Source organism: Manacus candei, unplaced genomic scaffold (assembly GCF_025592945.1).
Source record: "Manacus candei isolate 608988 ecotype Guabito, Panama unplaced genomic scaffold, ASM2559294v1 h1tg000327l, whole genome shotgun sequence".
NCBI lineage: Eukaryota > Metazoa > Chordata > Aves > Passeriformes > Pipridae > Manacus > Manacus candei.
The window spans coordinates 18,997-41,152 of record NW_026138375.1 but is presented as its reverse complement, the minus strand read 5'-3'; the positions used below and the strand labels follow the sequence as shown (position 1 = coordinate 41,152).

The 22,156-nt window shown below is 61.2% G+C and overlaps 2 protein-coding genes across 10 annotated transcripts; one reads left to right on the top strand and one right to left on the bottom strand.

Annotated features, from left to right (window-relative positions):
- Window positions 1-443: 443 nt before the first annotated feature.
- SART1 (spliceosome associated factor 1, recruiter of U4/U6.U5 tri-snRNP) lies at window positions 444-18,650 on the top strand. 5 transcript variants are annotated; one of them, XM_051775661.1, is made up of 21 exons: window positions 610-970; window positions 1,754-1,805; window positions 1,929-1,984; window positions 3,202-3,328; window positions 4,400-4,505; window positions 5,758-5,835; window positions 5,934-6,033; window positions 7,852-7,991; window positions 9,364-9,555; window positions 10,377-10,498; window positions 11,135-11,310; window positions 11,679-11,809; window positions 12,295-12,453; window positions 13,508-13,621; window positions 14,501-14,588; window positions 15,029-15,119; window positions 15,813-15,948; window positions 16,901-16,990; window positions 17,694-17,815; window positions 18,473-18,528; window positions 18,617-18,650. In XM_051775661.1, the coding sequence occupies exons 1-20, from the start codon at window positions 655-657 to the stop codon at window positions 18,489-18,491; spliced, it is 2,415 nt and encodes an 804-aa protein (XP_051631621.1). In that variant the 5' UTR covers window positions 610-654; the 3' UTR covers window positions 18,492-18,528; window positions 18,617-18,650. The 5 variants fall into 5 exon arrangements, 4 of the variants coding, with proteins under 4 accessions (XP_051631624.1, XP_051631622.1, XP_051631623.1 ...); XM_051775662.1 differs by lacking the exons at window positions 18,473-18,528; window positions 18,617-18,650 and having other exon boundaries at window positions 603-970; window positions 15,813-15,908; XM_051775663.1 differs by lacking the exons at window positions 17,694-17,815; window positions 18,473-18,528; window positions 18,617-18,650 and adding an exon at window positions 17,345-17,384 and having other exon boundaries at window positions 603-970; window positions 15,813-15,908.
- Window positions 18,651-18,670: 20 nt separating this feature from the next.
- EIF1AD (eukaryotic translation initiation factor 1A domain containing) lies at window positions 18,671-21,894 on the bottom strand. Of its 5 annotated transcripts, XM_051775665.1 has the most exons (7): window positions 21,834-21,894; window positions 21,611-21,704; window positions 21,070-21,178; window positions 20,682-20,790; window positions 20,397-20,441; window positions 19,060-19,399; window positions 18,671-18,895 (listed from the first exon to the last, which is right to left on the bottom strand). In XM_051775665.1, the coding sequence occupies exons 2-7, from the start codon at window positions 21,695-21,697 to the stop codon at window positions 18,767-18,769; spliced, it is 819 nt and encodes a 272-aa protein (XP_051631625.1). In that variant the 5' UTR covers window positions 21,698-21,704; window positions 21,834-21,894; the 3' UTR covers window positions 18,671-18,766. The 5 variants fall into 5 exon arrangements, with proteins under 5 accessions (XP_051631625.1, XP_051631628.1, XP_051631627.1 ...); XM_051775668.1 differs by lacking the exon at window positions 21,834-21,894 and having other exon boundaries at window positions 18,671-18,975; window positions 21,611-21,820; XM_051775667.1 differs by lacking the exon at window positions 21,834-21,894 and having other exon boundaries at window positions 18,671-19,043; window positions 19,104-19,399; window positions 21,611-21,820.
- Between the last annotated feature and the right edge of the window lie 262 nt (window positions 21,895-22,156).

Genomic DNA, 22,156 nt, shown 5'->3' with positions numbered 1-22,156 from the left:
GCCCCCGGCGCCGCTGAGGCGCCCGGGCCGGGCGGATCAAAGGGCACGAGACGGGGGGGGGCCGGACACGCCCTGGCGTTACCGGCGAGAAGGGAGCCCCGGGAGGCGGATTTGGGACTGTCCGCCCCCCGTCGTGGCTCGGAAGGACTCCATTTATAGGCGTCTTTGCCCTTCTCCCCTCCGGGGGGGTCTCGCCACCGGCGTTCTATTTGGGGTCCCCCCCGCGCCGCGATTTCCTTGCACCCCAACCGGCCGCCATTTTGTTGCCCCCCCATGCGGCCGCCATGTTGTTGTGTCCCAAAGTCCATGTTCGCCCCCGCTGGGCGCCGCCATCGTGTTGCCCTCCCGGGGGGTTTGCCATTCACAGAACTCCCCCTCGGCGGCGCGCACGAGGCCTCCTCACTGGAAGCCGCGCCCTCCCGCGGTCTGTGCAGTTGGTAAATCCCCGTTGCCGCTTTCTGGGGGTCTCCATCTCTCTATTGATGGATAAAACCTGGCGGGAATCCTCGCGGTCCCCCCCCGCGAGCAATGGTTCGTCTCACGCCGCCCTCAGCCAATCAGCATCGCGCTTCGCCCGGAATTCCCCCTGTCCCGGAAGCGTTGCCGTGGTAACGGCCGGAAGTCCCGGCGCCTCCCGGAAGTGGCGGCTCGGCCATGGGCGCCTCAAAGAAGCACCGGGAGCGCGGCGGGGCCGAGGCGGCCGAGGAGGCCCCGGGGGCGGCGGCCGCGGGTGGCGGGAGCGGCGCGGGGCGGCCCCGCGAGCACCGCAAGCACCGGCACCGCGGCGGGGAGCGGCGCGGGAAGCGCAGCCGCTCGCGGGGGGAGCGCGGCGGCTCCGGGGGAGGCTCCGGGTCTTCCCGCCGCGGCGGCGGCGGCGCCGAGGAAGCGGCGAGGGGAGGCCATGGGCGGGGGGGAACGGAGCCCGAGAGGAGGGCGAAGAGAGAGAGGAAGGAGGAGCGGGAGGAGCCCGGTGAGGGGGAAGGGGGTTGGGGGCGTTTGGGGGGACCTGGGGGGGGGGGTTTGGGGGCATCCGGGGGGGGCTGAGTGGGATTTGGCGGGGGCTGGAAGGGGTTTGGGGGAGACTGGGGGTGATTTTGGGGTATTTGGAGGGGGTGGGAGGGGGTTGGGGGGGGCTGGGAGGGATTATGGGGTATCTGGAGGGGCTGGAGGGGGGATATGGAGGGGCTGGAGGGTTCGGAGGGGGGTGAGAGGGACCCTGAGGCGCTTGGGGGGTGTTGGGAGTGATTTTGGGACATTTGAGGGAGCTTGTGGGATTCAGGGAGGGGTTTGGGGGGGTCTAGAGGAGGATTTGGGGGGCCGGGGGGGCTTGAAATGAGTGGGGGGGCGATTTGGAAATGCAGGGAAGGATTTTGGGGGGGTTATGATGCCCCTGGAGATGATTTTAGGATGCAAGGAAAGATTTTGGGGGGGTTATGATGCCCCTGGAGATGATTTTGGGATGCAGGGAAGGATTTTGGGGGGGTTATGATGCCCCTGGAGATGATTTTGGGATGCAGGGAAGGATTTTGGGGGGTTATGATGCCCCTGGGGGTGATTTTGGGTTGCTGGGAAGGTTTGGAGGGATTGGGATGGATGTGGGGGGCGATTTTGGGAGGGTTTTGGGGGGGTTATGATGCACTTGAGAGTGATTTTGGGGTGCAGAGCAGGGTTTTTTGGTGATTTTGGTACATTTTGATGCTTTTGCAGATAATTATCCTGATTAATTAACGATTTCCATTAATTGCCCCCCCAGCCCCCCCCAAACCCACGGCAGCCGAATCCTCCCTGAGCGTGGAAGAAACCAAGTGAGACCCCCCCAACCCCCCCTTGGGTACCCCAAAAAGGGTCCCCCCAGTCCCAAATTCCCCCTGGATCCCTCCCCAGACCCTTTTTGTCCCAATTCCCTCTCTTTTTTCCCAATTTCCCAGCAAACTCCGGGCCAAACTGGGACTGAAACCCTTGGAGACGACGATGGTCAAGAAAGGTGAGTTGGGGGGTCCCTCCCATTTTTGGGGGGCCCAGGGCTGATTTTGGGATACCTGGGGCTGATTTTGGGATACCTGGGGCCCATTTTGGGGTGCCAGGGCTGATTTTGGGATTCCCAGGGCTCAATTTTAGGGTGTCAGGGCCCATTTTGGGGTGCCTGGGGCTGATTTTGATGCCCCTGAGGCCCATTTTGGGTTGTCCCAGACCCTTTTTTTTTTGGATCCTGGGCCAATTTTGGGGTGATTTCGGGGCCAATTTTGGGGTGATTTTGGGGCCAATTTTGGGGTGTCACAGACCCTATTTTTGGGATTCTGGACCGGTTTTGGGGCCCATTTTAGGGTGTCCCAGACCCTTTTTTTGCAATCTGGGCCAATTTTGGGGTGATTTCAGGGCCCACTTTGGGGTGATTTCAGGGCCCATTTTGGGCTGTCCCAGACCCTTTTTTTTGGGATCCTGGGTCAATTTTGGGGTGATTTCGGGGCCAATTTTGGGGTGATTTTGGGGCCAATTTTGGGGTGTCACAGACCCTATTTTTGGGATTCTGGACCGGTTTTGGGGCCCATTTTAGGGTGTCCCAGACCCTTTTTTTGCAATCTGGGCCAATTTTGGGGTGATTTCAGGGCCCACTTTGGGGTGATTTCAGGGCCCATTTTGGGCTGTCCCAGACCCTTTTTTTTGGGATCCTGGGTCAATTTTGGGGTGATTTCGGGGCCAATTTTGGGGTGATTTTGGGGCCAATTTTGGGGTGTCACAGACCCTATTTTTGGGATTCTGGACCGGTTTTGGGGCCCATTTTAGGGTGTCCCAGACCCTTTTTTTGCAATCTGGGCCAATTTTGGAGTGATTTCAGGGCCCACTTTGGGGTGATTTCAGGGCCCATTTTGGGCTGTCCCAGACCCTTTTTTTTGGGATCCTGGGCCAATTTGGGGGTGATTTTAGGGCCAATTTGGGGGTGATTTTGGGGCCAATTTTGGGATGATTTCAGAGCCCATTCTGGGCTATCCCAGACCCTTCTTTTTTGCATTTTGGGCCAATTTTGGGGTGATTTCGGGGCCCATTCCAGACCCTTTTTTTTGGGCTCCTGGGCCGATTTTGGGGTAATTTTGGGGCCAATTTTGGGGTGATTTCAGGGCCCATTTTGGGGTGTCCCAGACCATTTTTTTGGGGCTCCTGGGCCGATTCTGGGCTGATTTGGGGCCGTTCCCCCCAAAGCAGAGGCTGGCACCAAGGAGGATCCCGTGGCCGCCGACGTCATCAACCCCCTGGCGCTGAAACAGCGGGAAGAGATCCGGGAAAAACTGGCGGCGGCCAAGGAGAAACGGCTCCTCAACCAGAAACTGGGGTCAGGGGGCGTTGGGGGGGACTGGGGGGGTTTGGGGGGGCTGGAGGGCCTTTTTGGGGTGCAGGGACAGTTTCAGGGGGTTGGGAGGGGGGTTATGGGATGCAGGGCGGGATTTGGGGTGTAGGGAGAGTTTTGGGGGGCTGGAAGGGGTTTTAGGGGGCTGGGAGGGAGGTTTTGGGGCCTGGAGGGGGTTTGGGATGCAGGAAGATGTTTTTGGGGGGTTGGGAGGGAGGGTTATGGGGTGCAGGGGAGGATTTGGGGTGTAGGGAGAGTTTTGGGGGGCCTGGGAGGGGTTTGTGGGGTCTGGAGAGAGATTTTGGGATGCTGAAGGTGTTTTGAGGGACTGGGAGGGAGGTTATGGGATGCAGGAGAGGTTTTTGGGGTGCAGGGAATGTTTGGGGGGCTGGGAGAGAGGTTTTGGGGTGCAGGGAGAGTTTTGGGGGGCTGAAGGTGTTTCGGGGAGCTGGGAGGGGGGTTATGGGATGCAGGGGGGGATTTGGGGTGCAGAGAAAGTTTAGGGGGCTTGGGAGAGAGGTTTTGGGGTGCAGGGAGAGTTTTGGGGGGCTGGGAGGGGTTTTTGGGGTTTAGAGGAGGGTTTTAGGGTGCTGAAGGTGATTGGGACACCCTGGAGTGCTGAAGGTGTTTTGGGGGGGCTGGAGAGAGATTTTGGGGTGCTGAAGGTGTTTTGGGGGACTGGGGAGGAGTTGGGGGTTTGGGGAGAGATTTTGGGGTGCAGGGAGAGTTTGGGGGGGCTGGGAGGGAGGTTTTGGGGTGCAGCGAGAGTTTTAGGGGTCTGGGAGGGAGGTTTTGGGGTACAGGGAGAGTTTTGGGGGACTGGGAGGGGTTTTGGGGTGCTGAAGGTGTTTTGGGGGTCTGGGAGGGAGGTTTTGGGGTGCAGGGAGAGTTTTAGGGGTCTGGGAGGGAGATTATAGGATACAAAAGGTATTTTGGGTGCTGAAGGGGATCGGGGCCACCCTGGGGTGCAGGAGGAGTTTTGGGACCCAGGATTGATATCAGGGAGGGTTTTGGGGGTCGAGGTGACCCCAAAAAGGCCCTTTTTGCCCCCAAAAGGAAGGTGAAGACGCTGGGGGAGGAGGAGCCCTGGCTGGACGACGCGGCCGCCTGGATCGAGCGCAGCCGGGCGCTGCAGAGGGAGAAGGAGCTGGCGGAGAAAAGGGTCAGCAGGGGACCCCAAACCCCCTCCTGGGACCCCAAAACCCCTCCTGGGACCCCCAAACCCCTCCTGGGACCCCAAACCCCCTCCTGGGACCCCCAAACCCCTCCTGGGACCCCAAAACCCTTCCTGGGACCCCAAAACCCCTCCTGGGACCCCCAAACCCCTCCTGGGACCCCAAACCCCCTCCTGGGACCCCAAACCCCCTCCTGGGACCCCCAAACCCCTCCCGGGACCCCAAATCCCCTCCTGGGACCCCAAATCCCCTCCTGGGACCCCAAACCCCCTCCCGGGACCCCAAATCCCCTCCCGGGACCCCAAATCCCCTCCCGGGACCCCAAATCCCATCCTGGGACCCCAAATCCCCTCCCGGGACCCCAAAGCCCCTCCCAGGACCCCAAAACTCCCTCCTGGGACCCCAAATCCCCTCCTGGGACCCCAAATCCCCTCCCAGGACCCCAGGATTTTCTCAGCAAAGCGAGTGAGTTGCACTCCAGTTTTTAAAAATTTTGGAGTCACTTTAACCCTATCATTGATTTTCAGGGGCATCCCTCAAAAATCCCTAAAAAATGGACAATTTTGGGGCTTCCAGTTCCAACTTACGGTGTTTTTTCAGCCAAAATTCAGCATTTTGAGCTTAAGATGTCCGGATTTTTAAGGATTTCCCCCCCAAAATGAGCAAATTTCAGTCCAATTTTTAGGAATTTTGGGGTCACTTTAAACTTATCGTTGATTTTTAGAAACAACCCTGAAAAATCCCTGAAAAAACGCCAATTTTGGGGTTTTACCTTCCAACTTCGGGTGTTTTTTCAGCCAAAATTCAGCATTTTCAGCTCATTTATGCCCCGAAAGGAATCCAGCAGAGAATTCCCAGATTCCCAGTGGCTCCCAGTGCCCCTGACTGGTGTAACTGGGGGGTCCCTGGGTCGATCCCCCCTCCCAGTGGCTCCCAGTGCCCCCCAGTGCCCCCCAAACTGGTGTAACTGGGGGGTCCCTGGGTCAATGTCCCCCCTCCCAGTGGCTCCCAGTGCCCCTGACTGGTGTAACTGGGGGGTCCCTGGGTCAATGTCCTCCCTCCCAGCGGCTCCCAGTGCCCCTGACTGGTGTAACTGGGGGGTCCCTGGGTCGATCCCCCCCTCCCAGTGGCTCCCAGTGCCCCTGACTGGTGTAACTGGGGGGTCCCTGGGTCGATCCCCCCCTCCCAGTGGCTCCCAGTGCCCCCCAAACTGGTGTAACTGGGGGGCTCGTGTTGCAGGCGAAGCTGCTGGAGGAGATGGACCAGGAGTTCGGGGTGAGCCCGCTGGTGGAGGAGGAATTCCAGCGGCGCCGGAGGGTGAGCCAGGGGACACTGGGGATGTTGGGGACCTTGGGGACCTTGGGGACGTGGGGGGGACACAGAGGGACCCCCCTGACCCCCCCCTGCCCCCCCAGGAGCGATACAGCGCCCGGGACCTGCAGGGGCTGACGGTGGAGCACGACCCGGCCGCGATCCCAGAGGGACAGACCCTGGTGCTGACCCTCAAGGACAGGGGTGAGGACACTGGGGACATGGGGACATTGGGGGGGACATGGGGACACAGGGACAGACCCTGGTGCTGACCCTCAAGGACAGGGGTGAGGACACTGGGGGGGACATGGGGACAGACCCTCGTGCTGACCCTCAAGGACAGGGGTGAGGACACTGGGGACATGGGGACATTGTGGGGGACATGGGGACACGGGGACAGACCCTCGTGCTGACCCTCAAGGACAGGGGTGAGGACACTGGGGACATTGGGGATATGGGGACATTGGGGACAGACCCTGGTGCTGACCCTCAAGGACAGGGGTGAGGACATTGGGGACACTGGGGGGGGACATGGGGACACAGGGACAGACCCTCGTGCTGACACTCAAGGACAGGGGTGAGGACACTGGGGACATTGGGGACATTGGGAGGGACATGGGGACAGACCCTGGTGCTGACCCTCAAGGACAGGGGTGAGGACACTGGGGACATTGGGGACATGGGGACATTGGGGACAGACCCTGGTGCTGACCCTCAAGGACAGGGGTGAGGACACTGGGGACATTGGGGACACTGGGGACATTGGGGGGGACATGGGGACACAGGGACAGACCCTCGTGCTGACCCTCAAGGACAGGGGTGAGGACATTGGGGACACTGGGGGGGGGACATGGGGACACAGGGACAGACCCTCGTGCTGACACTCAAGGACAGGGGTGAGGACATTGGGGACACTGGGCACACTGGGGACATTGGGGACATTGGGGGGGGGACATGGGGACACTGGGGACATTGGGACACTGAGGACGCTGGGGACACTGGGGACACTGGGGGGGACATGGGGACAGAGCCTGGTGCTGATCCTCAAGGACAGGGGTGAGGACACTGGGGGGGGGACACTGGGGAGGACAGGGGGGACACAGGGACAGAGTGTGGTCCCCTCAGTGTCCCCGGGGGTGCTGGAGGAGGACGAGGATGTTCTGGAGCAGCCCACGCTGCCCTGTCCCCGTGTCCCTGTGTCCCTTTGGTGTCCCCTGACTGTCCCCATGTCCCAGGGGTGCTGGAGGAGGGTGAGGATGTCCTGGAGCAGCCCACGCTGCCCTGTCCCCGTGTCCCCTCACTGTCCCCTGGGTGTCCCTGTGTCCCCTCGGTGTCCCCTCACTGTCCCCATGTCCCCTCACTGTCCCCATGTCCCAGGGGTGCTGGAGGAGGGCGAGGACGTCCTGGAGCAGCCCACGCTGCCCTGTCCCTGTGTCCCTGTGTCCCCATGTCCCCTGACTGTCCCCATGTCCCCTTGGTGTCCCCTGGGTGTCCCTTTGGTGTCCCCTCACTGTCCCCTCACTGTCCCCATGTCCCAGGGGTGCTGGAGGAGGGTGAGGACGTCCTGGAGCAGCCCACGCTGCCCTGTCCCCGTGTCCCCTTGGTGTCCCTTTGGTGTCCCCTCACTGTCCCCTCACTGTCCCTGTGTCCCCTGCTGTCCCAGGGGTGCTGGAGGAGGGCGAGGACGTCCTGGAGCAGCCCACGCTGCCCTGTCCCCGTGTCCCTGTGTCCCCTGGGTATCCCCTCACTGTCCCCTCACTGTCCCCTGACTGTTGTGGTGTCCCAGGGGTGCTGGAGGAGGACGAGGACGTCCTGGAGCAGCCCACGCTGCCCTGTCCCTGTGTCCCCTGGGTGTCCCTTTGGTGTCCCCTCACTGTCCCATGTCCCAGGGGTGCTGGAGGAGGGCGAGGATGTCCTGGAGCAGCCCACGCTGCCCTGTCCCTGTGTCCCCATGTCCCCTGACTGTCCCCATGTCCCTTTGGTGTCCCTTTGGTGTCCCCTCACTGTCCCCTGCTGTCCCAGGGGTGCTGGAGGAGGGCGAGGACGTCCTGGAGCAGCCCACTCTGGCGGCGCAGGAGCGGGCGCGGGAGGAGCTGGAGCTGCGGCGCAAGAAGCCGCCCTATGTCCCCTACGAGGAGGAGGAGCCCGGCCCCGCCCCGCAGGTCTGGCCCCGCCCCTATCGCGACATAGCCCGCCCTTTATCGCAGCCTATCGCGCGATATCACTGATATACCCCACGTGTTGGTGTTCTATGGGGTGATAGCCCGCGATACACCAACTGTCTCGTGATAGATCGCGATATATCCCCTCGTGTCGTGATGCATTGTTTGATATCGCAGTATATCGTTGTGTATCACATGATATATCGCGATATATCCTCTCATGTCGTGATGCATTGTTTGATATCGCAGTATATCGCTGCTTATCACCTGATATGTCGCCATATATCCCCTCGTATCATGACCTATTGTTTGATATTGTGCGCGATATATCACGACATATTTGCTCATATCATGGTGTATTGTTTAATATCATTTTATATTGCCACTTATTGCGCGATATATCGCGATACATCCCTTCATGTTCCAGTGTATTGTTTGATATCATTTTATATCGCCGCCTATCACGATATATCGCGATATATCCCTTCATATTGCAGTATATTGTTTGATATCATGTTATATCGCCGCCTATCATGATATATCATGATATATCCCCTTATATTGTTTGATATCACATTATATCCCTGCTTATCGTGACATATCACGATATATCCCCTTATATTGCAATACATTGTTTGGTATCATTATATATCGCCACCTATCATGTAATATATCACGATATATCCCCTTATATTGCAGTATATTGTTTGATATCACATTATATCCCTGCCTATCACGATATATCACGATATATACCCTTATATTGCAGCATATTGTTTGATATCACGTTATATCGCTGCCTATCACGATATATCACGATATATCCCTTCATGCTGCAGTATATTGTTTGATATCGTGTTATATTGCTTCGTATTACATGATATATCACGATATGTCCCCTTATATTGCAGTCTATTGTTTGATATCGTGTTCTATTGCCACCTATCACGATATATCACGATATATCCCCTTATATTGCAGTATATTTGATATCATGTTATATCGCCGCCTATCATGCGATATATCACGATGTATCCCCTTATATTGTTTGATATCACATTATATCACCGCGTATCACGATATATCACGATAGATCCCCTTATATTGCAATATATTGTTTGATATCGTGTTCTATCGCCGCCTATCACGTGATATATCCCCTTATATCGTTTGATATCACATTATATCGCCGCCTATCGTGATATATCACGATATATCCCCTTATATTGCAGTATATTGTTTGATATCGTGTTCTATCGCCGCCTATCACGTGATATATCCCGATATATCCCCTTATATCGTTTGATATCACATTATATCGCCGCCTATCGCGATATATCCCCCTGATATCGCGATATCTTCCCCCCCCCAGGGCCCGAAGGCGCCGGCGCTGCTGGCCAAGTACGACGAGCCGGCGCCGCGTCCGTCCTTCCGCCTCGGCCCGGGGGGGACCCAGGACGGGGGGGACCCCCCCAAACTGCCCCTCCCCCCCGGCCCCGCCCCCCAGAGCCTGGAGCTGCCCCTCCCCCGCCTGGCGCCCGAGTACCTCACGGAGCAGGAGATGGTCGGGAAAGGGGGGGGGGTTGGGAGGGGTCTGGGGGGATTTGGGGTGTTTTGGGAAGGGTCTGGGGGGATTTGGGATGATTTTGGGGGGATTTTAGGGGGGATTTGGGGGGCTCGGGGGTGTTTTGGGGGAGGAGTTGGGGGGTTTGGGACAGTTTTGGGGGGATTTTAGGGGGGATCTGGGGGGCTCAGGGGTGTTTTGGGGGAGGAGTTGGGGGGGTGTGGGACAGTTTTGGGGGGATTTTAGGGGGGATCTGGGGGGCTCGGGGGTGTTTTGGGGGAGGAGTTGGGGGGTTTGGGACAGTTTTGGGGGGATTTTAGGGGGGATCTGGGGGGCTCTGGGGTGTTTTGGGGGAGGAGTTGGGGGGGTGTGGGACAGTTTAGGGGTATTTGGGACAGTTTTGGGGGGATTTGGGACAGTTTAGGGGACATTTCAGACAGTTTTGGGGGGTTCTGGGGCGTTTTGCGGGGTATTTGAGGGCTCTGGGGGTTTTTGGGGCCGTTTCTGGAGGGGTCTGGGGGGATTTGGGGCCATTTCTGGAGAGGTCTGGGGGTTTTTGGGGCCGTTTGTGGAGGGGTCTGGGGGTTTTTGGAGGGGTCTGGGGATTTGGGGCCATTTCTGGAGAGGTCTGGGGGTTTTTGGGGCCGTTTCTGGGGGGCTCTGGGGGTTTTTGGGGCCATTTCTGGGGGGCTCTGGGGGTTTTTGGGGCCATTTCTGGGGGGCTCTGGGGGATTTGGGGCCGTTTCTGGGGGGCTCTGGGGGGTTTTGGGGCCGTTTCGGGGGGGCTCTGGGGGTTTTGGGGTGTAACCGGGTCCCCCCAGGCCGTGACGTTCCGGAGGACGCGGCGCCGGGTGAAGCGGCTGCGCAAGAAGGAGAAACCCCTGCGGGCCGACGACCTGCTGGCCCTGGCACCGGGGGACACCCGGGGGGACTTCGGCTCCAGGTGGGCATGGGGGGACACGGGGGGTCACCAGGGGGTCTGGGGGGACACCCGGGGGGACTTCGGCTCCAGGTGGGCATGGGGGGGACATGGGGGGTCACCAGGGACACCCAGGGGGACTTTGGGTCCAGGTGGGGCATGGGGGGACATGGGGGGTCACCAGGGACACCCAGGGGCGACTTTGGGTCCAGGTGGGCATGGGGGGACATGGGGGGTCACCAGGGGGTCCTCGGGGACACCTAGGGGGATTTTGGGTCTAGGTGGGCATGGGGGGGACATGGGGGGTCACCAGGGGGTCACCAGGGATACCCAGGGGGACTTTGGGTCCAGGTGGGGCATGGGGGGACATGGGGGGTCCTGGGGGGCCTGGGATGGGGCCTGGGGGACACTCGGGGGGACTTTGGCTCCGGGTGGGGATTGGGGGGAGTCTGGGGGGGTCTTGTGGAGGGTCTGGGGGGGCTGAAAAGAGTCCTGGGGGGGAGGGGGGCACGAATGGCTGCTGGGGGGGTCCCGGGGGGGTCCCAGGGGGCTCAGGGGGGTCCTGGAGAACCCCATCAAGGATTGGGGGGGTTCCTTGGGGTCACCCCTTGGGGTCGGGGGGGTTCCAGCAGCCCCTGATCCCCCCCAAACCCCCCCCAGGTCCCGTGGGCGTGGCCGGCGGGTGCAGGAGGAGGAGGGGGAAGAGGGGGCAGGAGGGGGGGACCCCGAAAACCCCTCGAGCCCCTCCCGGGACCCCCCCCCGGGAGGGAACCCCCCCGAGCCCCCCCTGCCCTCGGACGACACCCGGACAGAGAACATGGACATCAGCAGCGACGGTGGGCTGGGATCTGGGGGGGAATTGGGGAGATTTGGGGGGGTCTGGGGGGGTCTGGGAATTTTGGGGGGATTATGGGGGGGGGCTGGGAGGTTTGGGTGGATTTTGGAAGGATTTGGAGGGGTCTGAGAGGTTTGGGTGGATTTAGGGGGGTCTGGGGGGATCTGGGGGGGTCTGGGAGGCTTGAGGGGATTTGGGGGAGTCTGGGAGGTTTGGGGGGATTTGGGGAGCAATTTTGGGGTACTTTGGGGGGGATTTCAGAGTATTTTGGGGGTGATTTTGGGGTGTTTTGGGAGCGATTTTGTGGTGATTTTGAGAGCGATTTTGGGGGATTTTGGGGGTGATTTGGGGTCCTCCTGTCCCCCCCAGAGGAGCTGGGGGTGCCGGGGTCCCCCCCAGCACTGGAGGAGGACGAGGCCGAGCAGGAGCTGCAGCAGCAGCTGGAGAGGGGGCGGCGCCTGAGGCAGCTCCGGGAGCTGCGGGAGGGGGGGGGCGAGAAGGTGAGACCCCCCCCAGACACCCCAAAACACATCCCAGAGCAGCCCTAAAACCCCCTAAGGGCACCCCAAAAATCCCCCCTTGGCAGCCCTAAAATACTCTCATGGCAACCCTAAAATCTCTCTGTGTCACCCCTAAAATACTCCTCAGGACAGCCCCAAAATCTCCTCCTGGCACCCCTAAAATACCTCTCAGGGCAGCCCTAAAATACTCTCTTGGCACCCCCAAAATCTCCCCATGACACCCCTAAAATACCTCTCAGGGCAGCCCTAAAATACTCTCTTGGCACCCCCAAAATCTCCCCATGACAGCCCTAAAATACCTCTCAGGGCAGCCCCAAAATCCCCTCCTGGCAGCCCTAAAATACCTCTCAGGGCAGCCCTAAAATACTCCCCCCATTCCCCCCCATCCCAAACCCCCGGGGAGGGTGTTGGGGGGTTCCTGATGGGTCTGGGGGGTCCCACTGACCCCCCCTGCCCCCCCCCAGGTGCTGGAGCTGCTCCGGGGGTCCGGGGCGGCCGCGGGGCCGGACCCCCGGGGGGGGGGGAGCATCGTCTTCAACGCCACGTCGGAATTCTGCCGGACCCTCGGGGAGATCCCCACCTACGGGCTGGCCGGGAACAGGGAGGAGCAGGAGGAGCTCATGGTGGGATTTTGGGGGGGCTGGGGGGGAATGGGGGGATTTGGGGGGGATTTGGGGGGGCTGGGGGGGGGAATGGGGGAGTTTGAGGGGGATTTAGGGGAGTTTGGGGGGGATTTGGGGAGGCTGGGAGAGGGAATTGAGGAATTTGGGGGTAATTTGGGGGCATTTGAGGGGGATTTTGGGGGGACCCTGGGAGAGATCCCGACCTACGGGCTGGCTGGGAACAGGGAGGAGCAGGAGGAGCTCATGGTGGGACAGGGGGGGGATTTGGGGGGGCTGGGGGGGAATTAGGGGAGTTTGGGGGGGATTTAGGGGAGTTTGAGGGGGATTTGGGGGAGTTTGAGGGGGATTTGGGGGGGAATGGGGGAGTTTAGGGGGGATTTGGAGGGGCTGGGGAGGGGAATGAGGGGGTTTGAGGGGGATTTGATGAGGTTGGGAGGGGTAATTGGGGAATTTGGGGGGGCTGATGGGGGAAATGGGGGAGTTTGGGGGGACCCTGGGAGAGATCCCGACCTACTGGCTGGCCGGGAACAGGGAGGAGCAGGAGGAGCTCATGGTGGGACAGGGGGGGGATTTGGGGGGGCTGGGGGGGAAGGGGGGGATTTGGGGAGGCTGGGAGAGGGAATTGGGGAGTTGGGGGGGAATTGAGGAGGCTGGGGAGGGGAACTGGGGGATTTGGGGGGGATTTGGGGAGGGTGGGAGAGGGAATTGGGGAGTTTGGGTGTAATTTGGGGGCGTTTGAGGGGGATTTGGGGAGCTGGGGAGGGGAATGGGGGGATTTGGAGGGGCTGGGGGGGGAATAGGGAAGTTTGGGGAGGATTTTGGGTAGTTTGAGGGGGATTTGGGGGAGTTTCAGGGGATTTGGGGGGGCTGGGGGGGAATGAGGGAGTTTGGGGGGCTGGAGAGGGGAATGGGGGAATTTGGAGGGGCTGGGAGGGGAATGACGGGGGGTTTGAGGGGGATTCGATGAGAATCAATTTGAACCACACTTGGGGGGTGGTTCTTGTCCCCTGTGGTCACTGGTGTCCCCACGACCCCCCCTTTGTGTCCCCCCCAGGCTCTGGAACGTTCCGGGCGTCCGTCGTCGCCCCCCGAAGCCCCCGACTCGGAGGGGGAGGAGAACGTGGGGTGGAGCAGCGTGAACCTGGCAGAGGAGAGGCAGCAGCAGGATGTGAGGGTCCAAATTTGGGGGAAAACACCTCAAAAATGGGGAGGGACACCCCAAAAACGGGGAGGGGGACACCAAAAATGGGGGGAGACACCTGGAAAATGGGGAGGGGGACACTGAAAATGGGGGGTGGAGCAGCGTGAACGTGGCAGAGGAGAGGCAGCAGCAGGATGGGAGGGTCCAAATTTGGGGGAGGACACCCCAAAAATGGGGAGGGGGACACCAAAAATGGGGGGAGACACCCTAAAAACAGGGAAGGACATCCCACAAATGGGGGGAGACACCTCAAAAATGGGGGGTGGAGCAGCGTGAACCTGGCAGAGGAGAGGCAGCAGCAGGATGTGAGAGCCCAAATTTGGGGGAAAACACCTCGAAAATGGGGAGGGACACCCCAAAAACAGGGAGGGGGACACTGAAAATGGGGGGGGACACCGAAAATGGGGGGTGGAGCAGCGTGAACCTGGCAGAGGAGAGGTAACAGCAGGATGTGAGGGTCCAAATTTGGGGGAAAACACCTCGAAAATGGGGGGAGACACCTCGAAAATGGGGGGGGACACCCCAAAAATGGGGAGGGGGACACTGAAAATAGGGAGGGACACCTGGAAAATGGGGGCTGGAGCAGCATCAACCTGGCAGAGGAGAAGCAGCAGCAGGATGTGAGAGCCCAAAAATGGGGGGAAACACCTTGAAAATGGGGAGGGAGACCCTGAAAATGGGGGGAGACACCCCAAAAATGGGGAGGGACACCCCAAAAATGGGGGGAGACATCTTGAAAATGGGGGCAGACACCTCGAAAATGGGGAGGGACACCCCAAAAGTGGGTTTTGGGGTCCCCCAAATTGGGGGGGCTCCCCCTGAACCCCCTTTTTTTTCCCCCCCCAGTTCTCAGCAGCCTCCACGACGATCCTGGACGAGGAGCCCATCGTGAACCGGGGCCTGGCCGCAGCCCTGCTGCTCTGCCAGAACAAGGGTAGGGCTGGGGGGCCTGGGGGGGGATTTGGGGGGCTTAGAGGGGGGCTGGGGGGCTTTGGAGGCCTTAGGGGGGGATTTGGGGGCCTTATGGAGGGATTTGGGGGGGCTTTGGGGGCCTTATAAGGAGGCTCGGTGGGCTTGAGGGTCCCTGTGGGTATTGGGGGGTCCCTGTGGGTGCTCTGGGGGTCCCTGAGGGTATTTGGGGGGTCCCTGTGGGTGCTCTGGGGGTCCCTGAGGGTATTTGGGGGGTCCCTGTGGGTGCTCTGGGGGTCCATGATGGTATTTGGGGGGTCTCTGAGGGTGTCAGGGGTCCCTGGGGGTCCCTGATGGTATTTGGGGGGTCCCTGAGGGTGTCAGGGGTCCCTGGGGGTCCCTGATGGTATTTGGGGGGTCCCTGAGGGTTCTGGTGCCCCCCTGACCCCCCCTGTGCCCCCCCAGGGCTGTTGGAGACCACGGTGCAGAAAGTGGCTCGAGTGAAAGCCCCCAACAAGTCCCTGCCCTCGGCCGTGTACTGCATCGAGGACAAGATGTGGGTCCTGTCACCATTGTCACCTCCCCTGTGTCACCCCCTGTGTCACCCCTGTCACCTTCTGTGTCACCCCTGTAACCCTTTGTGTCACCCCTGTCACCCCTGTCCCTGCCCTGGGCCGTGTGCTGCATCGAGGACAAGATGTGGGTCCTGTCACCCCCCTGTCACCTCCTGTGTCACCCCTGTCACCCCTGTCCCTGCCCTGGGCCATGTACTGCATCGAGGACAAGATGTGGGTCCTGTCACCATTGTCACCTCCCCTCTGTCACCCCCTCTGTCACCCCCCTGGTGACACCCACAGCCGGCATGAGGAGCTGCCACATCCCTGGGTGCCCCAATCCCAATGTCCCCAATGTCCCCTGGGTGTCCCCAAAGTGTCCCCTTGTTGTCCCCAGGGCCATCGATGACAAGTACAGCCAGCAGGAGGAGTTCCCAGTGATGTCCCCAATGTCCCCTGGGTGTCCCTAACCTGTTCCCAATGTCCCCAGGGCCATTGATGACAAGTACAGCCGGCGGGAGGAGGTCCCAGTGATGTCCCTTGGGTGTCCCTAACGTGTCCCCAATGTCCCCCCTGTCCCCAGGGCCATCGATGACAAGTACAGCCGGCGGGAGGAGTTCCCAATGTCCCCTGGGTGTCCCCAATGTCCCCTGGGTGTCCCTAACGTGTCCCCAATGTCCCTTTGGTGTCCCCAGGGCCATCGATGACAAGTACAGCCGGCGGGAGGAGTTCCGGGGTTTCACGCAGGATTTCAAGGAGAAGGAGGGCTACAGGCCCGACGTGAAGATCGAGTACGTGGACGAGACCGGCCGCAAGCTCACCCCCAAAGAGGTGGGGGGACCCCCAGTGCCACCCCCGGGGGCACCAGAACCTCCCTGGGGGCACCAAACCCACCCCTGGGAACCCCAAACCCACCCCTGGGGCACCAAACCCACCCCTGGGGGCACCAGAACCTCCCTGGGGGCACCAAACCCACCCCTGGGAACCCCAAACCCACCCCTGGGGCACCAAACCCACCCCTGGGGGCACCAGAACCTCCCTGGGGCACCAAACCCACCCCTGGGGGCACCAAACCCGCCACAGGGGCACCAAACCCACCCTGGGGTACCAAACCCACCCCTGGGGGCACCAAACCCACCCCGGGGGTACCAGAACCTCCCTGGGGGCACCAAACCCACCCCTGGGGTACCAAACCCACCCCTGGGGGCACCAAACCCACCCCTGGGGGCACCAAACCCAACCTTGGGGTACCAAACCCACCCCTGGGGTACCAAACCCATCCCTGGGAACCCCAAACCCACCCTGGGGCACCAAACCCACCCCGGGGGTACCAAACCCACCCCCGGGGTCCCCAGAACTGTTCTGGTGGCACCAAACCCACCCCTGAGGTCCTGAGAACCCCTTTGGGGTCCCCAAAACTTCTCAGAGGGCACCAAACCCCCCCCCCAAAGGTCCCCAAAGCCCCCCATTGTCCCTCTCTTCCCCCCCCAGCCATTCCAGCAGCTCTCCCACGGGAAGGGCTGGGGGTGTTCCCTGTGTCCCTTGACCCCCCCAAATGTCCCCAAACCCCCCAAATGTCCCCAAACCCCCCCAAAATGTCCCCAAACCCCCCCGTGCCCCCCCAGGCGTTCCGGCAGCTCTGCCACCGCTTCCACGGGAAGGGCTGGGGGTGTCCCCTGAGCCCCCCAAATGTCCCCAAACCCCCCCAGAATGTGTCCCCCCCCCCCCAAATGTCCCCAACCCCCCCCAAAACCCCCCCAGCTGACCCCCCCGTGCCCCCCAGGCGTTCCGGCAGCTCTCCCACCGCTTCCACGGGAAGGGCTCCGGGAAGATGAAGACGGAGCGGAGGATGAAGAAGTTGGACGAGGAGGCGGTGAGGGGGCTGGGGGGGGGGCTGGGGGGTCCTGGGGGGGTCCTGAGGGGGCCTGAGTTTGGGGGATTTTGGGGGATTCTCTGGAGTTTTTAGGGATTCCCTGGAGTTTCTCGGGTGGGATTCCCTCGTTTGGGGTCCCCCTGATTTTGGGGTGTCCCCCCCGTTTCTGGGGCGCAGCTGCTGAAGGAGATGAGCTCCAGTGACACCCCCCTGGGCACGGGGGGATGGGGATTTCTGGGGCATTCTTTTGGAATTTTGGGGGGTTTTGCGGGATTCTCTGTTATTTTGGGGGCTCCCTGGGGGTTTTTGGGGTCCCCCTGATTTTGGGGTGTCCCCCCCGTTTCTGGGGTGCAGCTGCTGAAGAAGATGAGCTCCAGTGACACCCCCCTGGGCATGTGGGGATGGGGATTTTGGGGGATCCTTTGGGGGTTTCACGATTCTTTGGGATTTGGGGGGATTCTCTGGGATTTTTGGGGGGTTTTGGGGTCCCCCTGATTTTGGGGTGTCCCCCCCGTTTCTGGGGTGTAGCTGCTGAAGGAGTTGAGCTCCAGTGACACCCCCCTGGGCACGGTGGGATGGGGATTTTTGGGGCATTCTTTGGGGTTTTTGGGATTCTTTGGGGTTTTGGGGGATTTTTAGGGATTTTTGGGGGTTTTGGGGTCCCCCTGATTTTGGGGTGTCCCCCCCCGTTTCTGGGGTGCAGCTGCTGAAGAAGATGAGCTCCAGTGACACCCCCCTGGGCACGGTGGCCCTGCTGCAGGAGAAGCAGCGGGCCCAGAAAACCCCCTACATCGTCCTCAGCGGCAGCGGCAAGAGCATGAACGCGTGGGTGCACTGGGGGGACTGGGAGGGACTGGGAGGGGGATTGGGGGCACTGGGAGCACTGGGATGGACTGGGGGGGCACTGGGAGGGCACTGGGAGGGGGGCTGGGGGCACTGGGGCGGACTAGGGGGGCACTGGGAGGGGGATTGAGTGCACTGGGAGCACTGGGACACACTGGGAGGGGACTGGGGGCACTGGGACAGACTGGGAGAGCACTGGGAGGGGGGCTGGGGGCACTGGGGGGGCACTGGGAAGGCACTGGGAGGGGGGCTGGGGGCACTGGGAGGGGGGATCGGGGGCACTGGGAGCACTGGGACACACTGGGAGGGGACTGGGAGCGCTGGGAGCACTGGGACAGACTGGGAGAGACTGGGGGCACTGGGATGGGACTGGGGGCACTTGGAGGGGAGTGGGGGGTACTGGTATGGGGCTGGGGGGACTGGAAGGGCACTGGGGGCACTTGGAAGGGACTGGGGAATACTGGGATGGGGACTGGGGGTGCTGGAGGCACTGGGAAGGGGGTGGGGAATACTGAGATGGAGACTGGGAGCACTGGGAGCACTGGGAGGGGGACTGGGGACACTGGGATGGGGAACTGGGGGTGCTGGGAGGGGAACTGGGAGCACTGGGACACTGACACCCCCCCCTTCTCCTCCCAGGAACACCATCACCAAGTGAGGACCCCCGGGGACACCCCTGGGGACACCCCCTGGGAAAGGACCCCTGGGGACACCCCTGGGACCCCCCGGGGACACCCCTGGGGACACCCTCTGGGAAAGGACCCCTGGGGACACCCCCTGGGACCCCTCAATGCCCCCCCCGTGTGCCCCCCCCGGGGACAATAAAGGCCTCTGGGCTGTCCTTTGTCACTCGGTGTCACCTCCTGTCACTGGGGGGGGAGGGGAAGGGACACAGAGCCACCCCCGTGTCCCCAAGTGCCACCACAGTGTCCTTTATTGGGGACCATCCCCAGTGTCCCCCCTGTCCTTGGCCCCTCTGTCCCGGGGGTGGGGGGTGGCCTCGGCCCCCCCCGTGTCCTCCTGGGTGTCACTCGGGTCCTTGTCACCCTCAGTGTCACTCGGGTCCTTGTCACCGCTGCTCCCGTCACGGGGGTCCTTTGGGTCACTCTTTGTCACCCTTCATGTCACTCGGTGTCACTCAGGTCCTTGTCACCGCTGATCTTGTCACGGGGGTCCTTCGTGTCACCCTCCGTGTCACCTTCTGTGTCACCTCCTGTGTCACTCAGGTCCTTGTCACCGCTGATCTTGTCACGGGGGTCCTTCGGGTCACCCTCCGTGTCACTCGGGTGCTCCGGGTGCTCCTCCTCGGGGTCCTTGTCCCTTGTGGCCTCTCCATTGTCACCCGTGTCCTCTTCATTGTCATCTGTGGCTTCTTCATTGTCCCCTGTGTCCTCTCCATTGTCACCGGTGTCCTCCTGGCTGTCGCTGTCCCCCGTGTCCTCTTCACTGTCACTCGTGTCCCCTGTGCTGTCCCCCGTGTCCTCTTCGCTGTCCCCCGTGTCCTCGTCCCCGGGGGTCCCCACACGGTTGGTGTTGACAAAGAGCCCCCCATCCTTGTCCCCATCCCTGCACAGGGGGGTCACACTCGTGTCACAGTGGTGGCACCGTGTCCCCAAGTGTCCCCCAGTGTCCCCAGCTGTCCCCAACTGTCCCCAGCTGTCCCAAGTGTCCCCAACTGTCCCCAAGTGTCCCAAGTGTCCCAAGTGTCCCCAAGTGTCCCAAGTGTCCCCCAACTGTCCCTAAGTGTCCCCAACTGTCCCAACTGTCCCAAGTGTCTCCAAGTGTCTCCAAGTGTCCCCAAGTGTCCCCAACTGCCCCCAAGTGTCCCCAACTGTCCCAAGTGTCCCCAACTGTCCCAAGTGTCCCCAACTGCCCCAAGTGTCCCCAACTGTCCCCAACTGCCCCCAAGTGTCCCCAACTGTCCCCAACTGCCCCCAAGTGCCCCCAAGTGTCCCCAACTGTCCCCAAGTGTCCCCAACTGCCCCCAAGTGTCCCCACAAGGCCCCACCCCCTTACTGCCCCACCCCGTTACTGAGCCCTGTTATTGCCCTCCCCAATTAACACTCAATTATTGCCCCTATTTAACACCCCGTTATCTCTCTCCCTTGTAATTGTCCCCCCAATTATCACCCCAATTATTGCTCTCCATTATCACCCCCAATTATTGCTCCCTGTTATCACCTCCCAATTATTTCCCCCCCAATTATCACCCCCAATTATTGTTCTCCATTATCAACCCCCAAATTGTCACCTCCCAATTATCACGCTTCATTGTCCCCCCAATTATTGCCCCCCATTATGACCCCCCCAATTATTGCTCCTAATTATCCCCCTAATTATTGTCCCCATTATCACCCCCCCATTACCAACCCCCAAATTGTCACCTCCTAATTAGCATTCCTCATTATCCCCCCCAATTAGTGCCCCCCATTATCACCTCCCAATTATCACCCCCAATTATCATCCTCTCAATTATCACCCCCCATTATCACCCCTCAATTATCACCCCCTCATTACCACCCCCCCAATTATCCCCCCCCAATTATTGCCCCCCCCAACTCACCCCTCCCTGGAATTCGGCCTCTCGGGGGTCCCGAACGCCTCAGGCCTGGGGGGGTAAAGGGGGTCACTGGGAGGGATTGGGAGCACTGGGAGGGACTGGGAGCACTGGGAGGGGGTGCCCCCACCCCGGGGGGGTCTTTGCCCTGGGGTGTTTTGGGGTGGGGGCTGGTTTTGGGGTCCTACCAGAGCCCCTGGGGAGTGTTTTGGAGTGGAGGGGTTGGTTTTGGGGTCCTACCAGAGCCCCTGGGGGTTGTTTTTGGGTGGGGGGTTATTTTTGGGGTCCTACCAGAGCCCCTGGAGCTGCAGCGAGCGCACGTGGGGGGGGAGCAGCACCAGCGAGATTTCGGCCTTGACCTTTGACCCCTCCTCGATGGGGTCCACGAGCAGGAAGTCACCTGGGGGGGGACAGGATGGTGACAGTGTGACAGTGACAGTGACAGGGTGACAGTGACAGTGGGACAGTGACAGTGACACTGTGACAATGACAGTGACAGTGTGACAATGACAGTGTGATAATGACAATGACAATGGCAGTGTCACCTCTCTTGATCCAGATGTGCTTCCTGAACCGAGGGGGCAGTGACAGTGTGACAGTGACAGTGTGACAATGACAGTAACACTGTGACAATGACAGTGTAACAGTGACAGTGTGACAATGACAATGGCAGTGTCACCTCTCTTGATCCAGATGTGCTTCCTGAACCGGGGGGGCATGCTGGCCAGGAACCGCGTCCCCTCCGCCGTCTCCACCTCGTGCAGGTTGTTCCCCGGGGTCCCCAACACCTGGGGGGGGTCACAGGGGGGTCACAGGGTGGGCAGGGCCACCCCCGCCCTCCTTGCCCCACCCGGCTGTGTCCCCCTGTCCCCACAAACAGGGACCCCTCAGGTGTCCCCCCAATGTCCTCTCTGCCCCCCCAGGGTGTCACTGTGTCCCCAATGTCCCCCCAATGTTCCCTCAGTCCCCCCAGGATGTCACCGTGTCCCCAATGTCCCCCCCAGGTGTCCCCCCAATGTCCCCTCAGTCCCCCCAGGGTGTCACTGTGTCCCCAATGTCCCCCCCAATGTCCCCTCAGTCCCCCCAGGGTGTCACTGTGTCCCCAATGTCCCCCCCAGTGTCCCCCCAGCAGCGTCCCTCCATCCCTGTGTCCCCCCCATGGCCCCATGGCCCCCCCAATGTCCCCACGTCCCGGTGCCCCCCCGGTGTCCCCCCCTCACCCTGACGACGCTCTGTGCCGCGCGGGGCTCGACGCTGTCCCGCAGCAGCTGCTGCACCACGTGCTTCCGCTTGGTGGCGCGGGACATGGCGGGGCTGGGGGGACACGGGGGGCGCTCAGGGACCCCCGGGGGATTGGGGGGGGCTCAGAGACCCCCCCGGGACCCCCCAAATCCCCCCCCGGGACCCCCGACCCGGCCCCGCCCCCCCCGCGCTCCCGCTCACCTGCGGCGGCACTTCCGGGTGAGACCGGGGTGACGTCACATCCGGGAAGGAGAGCCTTGAGAGGCCGCGCCCCCGGGGCGGGGTCAGGGAAAGACACGCCCACACTGGGCGGGGTTTGCTCTAAAGACAGGCCCGCAATGGGCGTGGTCTGCCACGAAGCCACGCCCACAAAAAGGGCGGGGCTCACAGACAATGAATGAACTCCTCGGGGCGGGGCCAGAAGGAGAGGCGCGGCTTTCACACTGGTGGGTGTGGCTATGCAAATGAAGACGAGCCCTGCGCTGTGAGATGTGGGCGGAGTCATGCAAATGCATGAGGTGATG